Raw genomic sequence first — 12,261 nt, 5'->3', positions numbered from 1 at the left:
CATGTCTCTAGCAAACTTCTCCGACAGAAATTAATGACATTAATAGCAAGTTTACATTAGAGCTTTGACAATACCAGTGAATTTTTGATGTCATCCCTCAGATTATTACTGATAATGCATCCTATTGGCCAGTATTGTGGCCCCAGATGTTTTCTACATCTACAAGTTCACTGGCATTGCCAAAACTAAAAAAAATAGCAATAATGTAACCCCCCCTCCCTTTTGACCCATTATGGACTCAAGCAAACTTTGCACTCCATAAAGTCCTCGGCTTTACCTCGTACATTGTGTCGTGCAAAGTTTGTCTATTATTGGCCAGGAAGGGGGGGGGGGGGGCATTATAGCTTAATTTGAATAATTCAATGTCATGTACGTGTAGTTTGTACATGAAGAAATATGGTTATCAAAAACTGGGAATATGACCAGGTGAAACTCTAAGAACCAAAAATAATTTCAAGTGCAAGGTCAATCAGAGTGACAGTACAAATCCAGAGAAATTTGAGCATGAAAAAAATAACCTATCAAAATAGTGGTAAAAGAAGGATTGTTTTAAATTCGTAATTGTTGGTTTAACATCAGTCAATGTAGAGTTAAAAATTCACACCTTAAAGCTGAAGTTTTAATCTTTCACCATACTGAGCTGAAGGTGTTGTGTTTTGTGAGCAAGAATGGAAATATAGAGTTCACCATGCTATGTTTTCAATTAGAGAAACAAATCGGCAAAAAATTACCAATAGTTTGAAATTCTCCCCATGTTAACTCAAATAGGAATTGTTTGTTCCAAAAAACAAAACAAAATTTTCCATTTAATTTACAGCTTCAACAATGAGTTGATACAAACGGCAAACCTGTGAAGTATTGTAAAAAATTTTGAGCGTTTGAATATCCATACCAAACTCTTAATTAAGGTATACAACTCTCATGACAATGTTGAACTGATTATTTTATTTAACATCACAGGCAATGCTAATTACTCTCAAGTTTTATTTTCAGTGAAAAAAGTAGAAATGTAAAAAACTCGCACGTCATATTTGCCGTTTATCTTGCCAAATGAAAATAGCATTATCAGTGGTTTTGCATACTGAAATAAGCACCAACACAGAAATTATGATTAATAAAGTATCGCTCATCATGACTTGATGATTGGTTTGCTGATCAGTAAGTGAGCACTTCACTCGTATCTTTCCTGGTGTATGTGTAACAGGTATTGACCCTTTGAGCGCCAAAATCGATTTTGCCACCTTTACAAAATATACCCCGGTCAATTTTTTTCAGAATTTGCCAAAATTTTGATAAAAAATTGTAGCCAAGGAAATGTCATGTCCATTTGGTTCAAAATTGTCAAAATAAAACAAAAAAATCACAAAAATTGGCAAAATGTTGCACTTAAATTTTGGTGGGAAAAATTTCAACACTCAAAATTTTATAAAAAAATGTCATCATTTCACAAAATGTTATCTCGTAGAATAAAAAGTGATATCTGTAAACTAACTTTTTGTTGAAATTTATTGAAGTGGACAAAACCCATCTTCGTCGATGAACATATTTTCAAATCATTTGCGTCATGATCAATTTGCACTTCAGTGGAGAAGGGAACATGGCTGCATTGTAATGCCTCGCATGTTAAAAGTAAAATTTTCCCAAAATCTAGACAGGCCAGATGTGCAGTGTATTTTACATACGATTTGCTGAAGACATAGGTTGTGGTTTACACCAGCCAAGCTTCATTAACACCGTTCTGTCCAATTTGGTAGGTAGGATATGTAAGTTATGAGGAATATCGATCTTTCCCCATGTTGTTCATTCTTGTAATGCAGGACTTTCAGAAAGAGATTTACTCAACACATCGTTACTTGGAAAGAATCGTTGCTCGTCTTCAAGTTATTAGTATGCAAATGCATTACTGCCTTATCAAGAGGAAAATGTTTTTGTTTTTTATTTTTTGTTTTGTTTTATTGATAAGTAAAATATCTACCACCATGGTTGTTTATACTTTGTTTATACTTTCAATACCTCTTTGCTTAACCCCCGGGGCTTAAAGGGACATTATCGCTATCTTTTGACCCCTTTTTTCACCAATATTATTGCAAACGAGCAGTTGATGATGTTGTTTGACTTATTGAAAGATGTCTAAAAAATGGTTGACCATAGACAACTTCCATTAGAAAAACCTCGGGTCAGGGGTTTTAGGTTGCCCGCCTAAAACCCCTGACCCGAGGTTTTTCTACACAGTGTAGGCAAGATGGGATGGAATACTTAATGGGATGTTAATACTGCTCTCAAACCTCCAATCGGTAAATCACGTCGTCACAAGGGCCTGTGCATGAAAAGCATCTAAATGTAACAACTCTCTCCGTTTCTATGATTTCTCCAGAAAAGCCTAGTTTGTCGTCAAGGTGTTCCCCGAAAGTGAGGAGGGGGGGAGGGGGTTGAAGTGTATAACGGCACTTAAAATGCTGTTTACATTCATGTACACATAGTCCCATTGATACTAACGCTTGAGACATGCACCTGTGTCTAAAATTACACAAGGTATATTTCAGTATTAATTTTAATGCTATTTCTTCTGTTCTTGCCTAGACTGAAAGATCAGTCGCTTGAGGACGCTCTCTGCAGTCCCCCCTCCAGAGCGTCCTCTAGCGACGGACCTTTCAGTCTATCTCTTGCCGTATTTTTGTCGGATAAATATACCCGAAATGCTTTTATTTGAATATTTTAAAATGTGTATAAAATATTCATGCATTATGGAAATACTAGTGCACAGACAAGTTTGGTGAGTGAAGCTATCAAAAAACCCGGCAGTGGCAGTGTAGTCCGTTTCTCTTTCTTTTTTCAGGAAAAACAACTTTGGAAACAATATCAATATAAAAGATTAGCAATTGCAGGAATCGAAAATACTAATAATGCTACATCTGACATTATATGCTGTATTACTTCCTTTGTAAAATACACTGTTTGGAATATTCGAAACTCGGTTACTCTTGATGGAATTAAAAGTTCCCTTCAATCCTATATTATGCAATTAAAATGTTATCTGTCCTCATGGATGAATACATTATATTTTACTTATAAGATAATGAACAAAGATGAGGATTTTATCACAAAGTTTTCAAGTCTTGTAAAACTTGAAGGATGCTTCCTGAATGCATTTATCAGTCCGGGTCAGCTCCAAAATTGGAGACTCATTATGATAATGTATTCCGGCATTCAGCCAATCATCGACCAGATTACATCATTGATAAAGTACAGGTCACGCTGGGTCACAAATTACCCACCCAGTGTGATCGGCAGTTTTGGGCCGCTTATTAAGCCCCTGTCTTGTGAATTTCGACGAATTTCGACAGTCAACATAATCCACGTGTTCTGCAGAAGGTCATGTCCAACAAGGAGTCCGATTAGTGAACAAATATTCGAAATATTGACGATTCATTTCTACCCCAGTTTATCGATTTCCCTCAAGTACCGAGAATCATTTGTGGATGTTCGTCATCACTATTAGAAATACTGTTATAAAGGTTATTTGTGTAGGTACGCGTATAACATTTTGCAAGAAAGAAGAGCAATGTCAGAGCTTTAAAACGATACCTGTTTTGTAGTTGTCAAACGCAGACTAAAAATGGTACGCGATTTTGAAAATGAGTTGACAGAGTGGCCACACACTGTTCCCCATACGGTAGAATTTGTATCGCTGCCATCTCCTATACAAATGGGGTATTCTGAACGATCTGTGTAGGTACACGATTTATATTTCGCAGGACTTCAAGCCAGAGTCTAGGAATCACAGCGATATATGGGGTTGGTTGCCTTAGCCAGAATAAAACTGGTACGCGAGTTTGAAATTGTGTTTTGACAGAGTGGCCACACAACTGTCGACATTATGACAGAATTCGGCGCGGGAGTTCGACACAGTATGGCGTACGTAACGAAGGACGCATGTGGAGGTTGCCAGGAAATACAATTTTTACTGATGGCGCGCTGGCCGCTGATTGGCTAATGAGAGGGGGAAATATTATGGTATAGCGTCTCCAATTTTGGAGCTGACCCGGACTGCATTTATATGATGATCTTTTTAGTTAAATGACTGATTTTTTTTCAGACAGGTTGCATTGTAATTTTGACACATTCACAGTTATGTAGATTTGTTTTATTTGCTACTGTGTTGGAATAAATTTATCTTTTTCAAAAAAGTCCGTGTCTCCCCCACCCCTTCTCCTGTAATCTAGCTGCTTTTTCGGACTTCAAAACTTGAAAGCTTTTGAGGTTGCGAAACGGCGGCTATGCTATCCGCGTCTCTGGTTTGGCTGATCAATTTTGATCTGCGAAATAGAGTTCAATGCTGACTGACTGCACGAAGACTATCAAAGAAATCTCTTCAGACTTTGTGATTGAAAGTGGTTCTGGCAACATTTCGTTTTTTTGCAAAATCAACGAGTCAAAATTACCACGAAGAAGCTATCAAAGATTAACTATCCATCTTTTCTTGGTGAATATCGAGCCTCACGTTGTATCATCGTACAAAAAGATAAGACAGAGATTTTTAGAATGCAAACACGAACTGCCTTAGAGGAGTGAGAAGAGGATTTGCACGAAGACGTGTATTAAACATGTTGTCCCCACGTCGCTCAAAACCATCTCATGTACAACTCGAATATTTCAAAGTCACAAATCAGCGTCAAGTCAGCGATCTTCAGGGCAAAGAAACTTATGTGACGGCGGCCGGCCTGCGAAGACCTTTTTCATATCGTCCAAGGTTGGGAAAGCTACGGAAAGTCAAGCATGTAGTATGTCTGGATGAATGTTCATGAATATTGATCTGACTTCTTGGGGGGGAGGGAGAGAGAGAGAGACAGAGAGAGAGAGAGAGAGAGAGAGAGAGAGAGAGACAGACAGACAGACAGATACAGAGAGACAGAGACAGACATGCAGAGACAGTCAGACAGAGTGAGACAGACAGACAGATAGACAGACAAACAGACAGACAGACAAGCAGACAGACAGACAGACAGACAGACAGAGAAAGAGACAGAGTTGAAAATCGTTCGAAGCGCAAGATGAGATCTTGAACATGTGACGTAGACATTCTGCGTGAAAAAATAATGATTTCATAATATACGTAATAGATGTCAAATTTCTTATTTGCATGAACCCCCCACCCCTTTTCATCATAACGTCTATCCGCTGAAAGTGACCAGTTGTCGGGATCACCAGATCAAGAAGTCGAAAGATTTATTATTTTATTGAATGTTTATACATGATATTGTCACCGATAACCTTAAGTTTAAGTAAATTGATTCATATCGAAGAGCTTAATATATACGCTGTGTTAATATCAATGACTAAACGCGAAACATGATCCCGAGAAGTGCCCACTTTATCTTTTGAAATAGAGCATGGGTCATGGCGCGTGTTGTAGATAAAATCATGTTCCGGGGGCTCTACGGTAATAAGCGAAAAGAGCAATAGATAATCATTCGCAATATTAATAATCCTTCGTAATATTACATGTAAATGGAAGCACTCGCTGGGTCTGTGCACATCCGTAATAACGATCAGTTGATGTCTCGAAAAGTATCTCTTCTGGACACTCTTTTAGGTCCAAAAGAGATCCAAGTTATTTATTTGTTTTGTTTGTCCTTTTAGGTCAAATGAAGAACCATTACATGGCCAATTTCTACTCTACTCCCTTTCTTTCTCTGTCTTTATACAGAGTCAACGAACGACTGAAAAGTTAATTCTACACCCATACCAATGAAGTACGCACTATTTCTCAATCGAATTAGTGCAAAAATTGGATCTTTAACCCTGTACATAGAGTGTAGAGTGTCCCCCGGGGGATCAAATGCTATTTGTTTATTTTTGCAGGTATTTTCAAGGCTTGTCATATCCTCGTTCGGATCAGACATCTCTAGTCTGGGCCCTGGACGGTGACTTCAAGAATGGCCAACTCCGTAAGGCTGATATACGTGCTGGCAATCTGTCTTGCTCTTTGTCACTTCGGTGAGTACTGTGATTATGTAACAGATAAGCCTATATTGCGAGACGAAATACAACTTTTGATATGTCCGTGGTTGTTTAGCATAGCTGTCTATGGTGTTTCCTGAAAACGAATTTTCTAAAAGACAAAATATAGCAATTTCGAATAGTTCTGAGCTAACGAGCAATTTAGCAGTGATGTGTTAGAAAATTTATGATAGCAGGTGTACAAATTATCAATTTTCCGATGTCAAACTTTAGCATAGTAAAGTAGTAACACTGATTTTCGAAAATTTATATCAATGTGACAAACACCGTGGTGACGCTTTACTTTGATTATTCGAGACTATCCTCTTATAATCCTCAACTTTGTCCTAAAATATTAACACTCAACCTCCGCGAAGGGCCGTATAACTTTTGTAACTCTGATGTTCGACTGAAGTTAAAGTCCAACACGCTATAAAAGTCATCCATCGAGATAGTACTAATTCAAACATGCCGTATCACAGTCGTTTGTGAATCGACACACGATAGCTGCTCTGTGGTAAGCGTTAGAAAAGTACTTAGAAAAGTACTTTTTACAGAACCAGAGCTATCTATCACAGAGGAACCGTGTACAGAGGCACTACGTCGTTCTGGCAACTTTACTAAACCACAGATATGGTTATAGACAATAGTTATAGACAATAGAGAAGTTTCTCTACTGTCTATGATACGGTAGCCTCGGAAACGAAACTTTAAACATATTGCCCATATACTCCAAGAAATGTATCCGATCGATTTTCTAATAATAATTACAGAAACATCTTTTGACTTTTACAGAACCTAAAAAATCTTACTTCTGATTTTCTTTTCTGACTTTGCTTATCTTCTCACATTCAATCTTCTCACATTCAGACCGGGAAGGGGGAGTGTTTGGAGTTAGTGTTAGGACAGCATACTTTAAAAGAAAATGACTGTGTACTAAACCCCGAATGAGAGAAACTGAACTGCCCCGTATCATGCTACAGAAAATAAGTAATTTGAACCAGCTGACAGTCTTATGGCTCATTCAAGAAGTCAGTAGATATGCAATGAAGTGTCATGGATGAGTTATAAATCAATAAAGCGCCATATGCAAGACATTCAGCAACAGGGTTAACGCACTTTAGAGTTGACCCACATCGTTAAGCCGTTCAAAGTTACACCATGCCTCCTTATCAAAATAACCGTCTCTAGCTTTCATCAGTAGCAAACAGTAGCGATAGACGATCTTTCAACTATTTTGTATTTTGTGAGTCAACTACAATTACTTGACACTCCTCAACTTCAAGGCATGTTGAAACACATGATTTTGCCTGTCAACACCGCCTGTACTATACTGTTGTTGTTTACCTTTGAATTCTAGTCCGGACCAGACTTTAAAACATAACAGTGCATTTAATGCATGTGTGCAGACTGGGTTCACTTGACCAGCTGAATACGTGTCGCAATATGCTTGCGGAGTATTCCCCGTTATTTCATTTTAATGGCAGCTTACGCCAACAAACCGATGGCGCAAGCTAAACAACAGCACAACCACATGACGATGATGACGATGATGAGGATGAGGAGGACGATGGTGATGATGATGATGATGATGATGATGATGATGAGAGCAAGTAATATACTTGGGCTTAGTTCGCCGTAATTGACCTTTAACCCATTATATACCTAAACAAATAAATTGTCACATGATTGTAGTTGAAATGGCAAAATGCACACACACCAAAAACATAGTCTTGTCTTTAACTTACAAAATAAATTCGCTGTAAATTCTTCTGATACCTACATTGCACTTTCTCATATTTCTTCTTCGGTAAACAAATAAATCTTCTTTCCCTATACGAGATAGACAAGTTGTACAAACAGATATGATTAGGTTCCATGCAAAAAATATTGTCCTTTACACCATTCATGCGGTGTAACAGTCTGATAACTGCCGAGTGATCTTGCGAGTTAGTCGGCTGACTTTATCACCTTACGGAATGGTAGATGTACAGGGGCTGAACTATCTATCCACGATGGCGAGATGCGGTTCGCTTGTGCAGTTTATACATGGATGTTACTGCCTATACAAATAGGAATTACCCGATTGGCAAACCACTACATAAGAAAATATCGACTTCAATATTTAGTGTTTATGTCACTTTTGGGTTTTTTTGTAAATGGGGGACATTTAAATGGGAGAGGCGTACTCTGCCAAGGAGTTTAAGACAAAACGTGAATCCCAAGTAACAACACTGTTCCGACTATGTACCCTAACACATTTGGAATTTCACATGTTATGCTATTTATACGTTTGATGATTGACAGATTTATTGATTGATTGGTTTCCTGTTGAGAGATTGGTTTATAGGTTTGTCGCTCTAATAGATAGAGCTACCGGTGCACAAAAATCTTCGATGTTAAAACGCATTCAACCATCAACCAAATCGTCAAAACAATCAGTTTAAACCACAACGCTGCAGCTTTCCGCACAGTGAAAAGTCGTCCAACTGCATATGGTTGAATAAAAAGTATATCACTTGCAGTACACAGATGTTGTTTATATCGGAAATAGGATCAGATTGTATTTACATTCCCATGCTTGTACTTGTAAACCGCTAACAATATGATTGACAGGTTATTGTTCCCGCATGATACCACTTTACATGAAAAATGGCCAGTTCTTCATAAGTTCAACATGCAGAGGTCAAGCGTAGCTCGTGTCAAGTCGGTCCTTTAAGCCTTCAGCGAAAACCCTGAAGGAAAACTTGTCAAACAAATTTGTCATCAAAACCTTCAACTAATCCTTTACATGCGACAGGACTGGCTGTCGTTTGTCATCATCGCTGCCTTGTCGGCATTGTTTAGATTGAAAGATTGAAAATGATAGCGTAGACAGAAAAGGAAGTAAACTGTAAACAAACTCGTGTGTTCATCACATGCCAGTATTGTACGCGATTGTAGCACATAGTTGTTGTCAAGATGATGAAAACAAAAAATGGACGAGAAAGACTGATGACGGCTATCATCGTGATTCTAATAATGAAACAGTCTCAACGACGATTGTACAGACGACAGCGGCGGCGGCGACGACGACGACGACGATGATATGATGATGATGATGATGATGATGATGATGATGACATAGGGGTTCCTGTTGATGTGGCTATGGTACATGTACTACCGATATCAACGTCGACAATCATGTAATTTTGTGCTTATGAAAAATTGATAATGAATATCATTGCGTTCAGTAATTTATAACCTTAGCGGTTCCTCTTGAATACCAACAGTCAAATGTGAAGCTAGCACTTATAACGATGCGCCGCCTGACATCAGCGTTGAAGTTGTGACGTTGTTTAAAGTGAGGCTGACATGGGATGACCCCCTGGCCTCGTTGGCTACAGGCCCTGTCGTCTACACCATAGAATATCAACCCGTCAATCCGACATCGACCACAAGTCAAGGGTAAGTTCCCTCATGATCCTGATAGACTTAAAGATAGTCCGCCGCTTAAGGCACGATTTTATTTGATGTTTTCATCGGCGAATTTCTTTGCAATTTACATCCTTTTTCAGATGAAAAAATTCATCGTTGCAAAAAATAAAACGATGCTTTTACAACTCAACGTTGGAAACTTGTGAACAATTGCTAGAATTCCTTCTGTTCGTGCCTGGTTAAGATTTGTACTTGAAGAGATTCGTAAAACTGGCTTCCAAAATTTGCGTGAAGAACTTTTAGTTTTGATATGTTTGTATTCAATTTTCATTTTTCCAGAGTAAGACTGAAGTTATTTTTGTCTCAAGTATATGCATGCGCAATTGTGTAAATTATCAAGTTGATAATATCGACAAACAAGTTGACGCTCTCTCGTGCACACACAGACACACACACACACACACACAGGTGTACGCACGAACGAACAGAATAAAAGAAAGCGGTCTGGGCAAATGATCAAGTGTTGAGATGATTGACGGAAACTGGTTTCTAAAAAGATGAATGCACACGAAAATTTTGAGCATTTCTTACTGGCGTTGAAATATGTTATTTGTTCCTCGATTTTTCGGCGATGTTCTTGTTTTGTGCAATTTGCTTTTCTCCGTCCGTCACTGGCAATCTTTCTGGCTTTTCATTGGTTTCTTTTTCAGCCTGCCCCTACCATTCCATTTCGTTTTATTTCTGTCCGAACGCCCGTCTCCCCAGCCATGCAACACCAGCCAATCATTAATCCATGAACGCATCTTTGATCTCATCCATCTATGCATCTGTCCAACCGCCCGTCCTCTTGATCACGTATCCATCCGTGTACTCCTCCAACCATCCAGCCAACGTTCATCAATTTATGTACCTATCCGCCATTTATCTATACATTTCTCTCTACCCACCATTTGCTGATCTATCGATGGATCTACTGTCAATCGATCAGTTCCTAAGAGAAACATTTCATTGTTCTAGAGCTAAATATCAGGAAGTTGTTGACTCCCAAGAAGTAACCATCACAAACGGCATTGGTTCCTTCACTCGATATCGGTTCAGACTTCGTAAGGGGGACGACACGGGTTACGGACCATACGGAGAGCCAGTCTACGCCACCACATCTGTGATTGGAGGTATAAGTACAAGCATTGATGAACATTTGCGATACATTTTGAGATTCCTGACCAGAACAGCGATATACTTTTTCAAGACGCATTACTTTACCTTTGACGTGGTCTTCGAGAAGATTTTCATTCAATATAATGGACCTACAAAAAAACTTTTCCAAAGTCTCACATTTTCCAACAAGCTCAACAATTTCATCATTGATATCCCAGCTTTATCCGTAACAACTGTAACATATCTTTTTATTCAAAAAAGGCCGTGATGCCCCAATTCTCAAACCTCTTGTAGTCAAAGTCGAGGAAGTGGGTAGGTCCGAATCAGGAGTTGATGTCACCGTGACCTTCAGATCTGTCAGTGCCCGAGGATTTGAGCACACAGGTGAGAGAGATTTTCTTCGGATGGATAAGTGCGACTGTTCAGAGGAATATAGAAGAGGTTTTCAGTAGATATGTATGAGTGTTTATGTGTTATTCGACAGTTTCTTGAATGTTTTGTTCACAAAGTTACACAATACCGTGAGTGCGTGACTTCACTTCAGAAACGCTATATCACAGGACTTCGAGTTAGTGCGGTGTCTTTGCATCATGTGTGGGTTATTATCCTTTAAAATGTTTGAGAGCTGTCTTTCAGTTCGCTGTGACTGATCTTTCCACGTGATTCTAATCAATCGACCTAGCGGAAAAGATCCGTTTATTAAACTGGAGTTTGTGTCCTTTAATTATTTCAGGAAACTTGGTATTCTACTCCGATGATCCGACTTCTACGGATCATCTCTCATGGCCTCTTGTTCGTTTGGATAACACTGAAAACGAGTCGCCTGTTATAACGGGACTACAACCTGGAGCTCGCTATGTGTTCGTTGTTCAGAACTTCAATATGAGAGGGGCAGGGCCATTGTCGGAAAGAATGTATTACGATGTGCACGGCGGACCGGAAGAAGTAGCTGGTAACTTAAATAGTGTTATCACATCTTACTTTTCGCTGAGCGAAAATGAAAAAAATGTTGTTTTTTTTACTCTTTTGACAGATAGATAGTTAAATCAAATTCGGCCTTTTCCTGACGTATCTGTATGGAAAACGTTAAAATAACCATCACAATGGTGGTGGTGTTAGAGATTCACGCAAAAGGAGAACCGTGGTACACAGGCAGTAAGTCAAGGAGTTCAAATCACACACATACAGACACAGACAAATGAACAGAGAGTCAAAACAGAGAGTCTTCCGAAAAACGCAATGGCTAAATTATTCCACTTATCTTTCACACATTGTCGGATGACGTAGGTATTGACTGAGGACAATTCTCTTTCTTCCGTATCTTTTATGTAATTTACCAAAGAACCGCCTGGACCGCCAACGAGAGCTCCAAGCGGCTTGTCAGTGTCAGCCGTAAGTGACGAACGCAGTGTGAAAGTCACGTTTGAGTTGATTAGCCCTGTGCCGGATGAAGAGAGACACGAAAGTAGGTATTCATGTCCATGTATTCATGTGTGTTCTGACAAAATAGTTATTTATTCAAGATCGTTGTGGGGCACATGAAAACATTGCTATAGAAATGAAACTTTCCCTTTCCATAACACCAATGGTTTGTCGAGGATGTTTGTATAGCACTGCCATTTGTAGAAGTAAACGCGTCACTAAGCTGTGTAAGAATTTTTGACGGCGATTTTCACGGGTTCTACG

At 38.9% G+C, this 12,261-nt stretch overlaps 1 protein-coding gene across 1 annotated transcript; it reads left to right on the top strand.

The window, feature by feature from the left end:
• The first annotated feature begins 5,867 nt into the window (after window positions 1–5,867).
• Window positions 5,868–12,132, top strand: LOC139135521 (protogenin B-like). The gene is made up of 6 exons (XM_070702934.1): window positions 5,868–5,997; window positions 9,273–9,447; window positions 10,435–10,589; window positions 10,837–10,959; window positions 11,309–11,527; window positions 11,918–12,132. The coding sequence occupies exons 1-6, from the start codon at window positions 5,937–5,939 to the stop codon at window positions 12,115–12,117; spliced, it is 933 nt and encodes a 310-aa protein (XP_070559035.1). The 5' UTR covers window positions 5,868–5,936; the 3' UTR covers window positions 12,118–12,132.
• The last annotated feature ends 129 nt before the right edge of the window (window positions 12,133–12,261 follow it).

Source organism: Ptychodera flava, chromosome 6, assembly GCF_041260155.1.
Source record: "Ptychodera flava strain L36383 chromosome 6, AS_Pfla_20210202, whole genome shotgun sequence".
Classification (NCBI taxonomy): Eukaryota; Metazoa; Hemichordata; class Enteropneusta; family Ptychoderidae; genus Ptychodera; species Ptychodera flava.
Note: the sequence above shows the minus strand (reverse complement) of the source record. Positions and strands in the feature narration are given on the sequence as shown.

What these genes read in the sequence shown, in the direction of transcription:
- LOC139135521 (XM_070702934.1), top strand. Translation starts at nt 5,937, where the DNA reads ATGGCCAACTCCGTAAGGCTGATATACGTGCTGGCAATCTGTCTTGCT. An exon ending in TCTTGCTCTTTGTCACTTCG is followed by an intron (nt 5,998 to 9,272) that starts GTGAGTACTGTG and finishes GAATACCAACAG; the next exon opens with TCAAATGTGAAGCTAGCACT. An exon ending in CACCACATCTGTGATTGGAG is followed by an intron (nt 10,590 to 10,836) that starts GTATAAGTACAA and finishes TATTCAAAAAAG; the next exon opens with GCCGTGATGCCCCAATTCTC.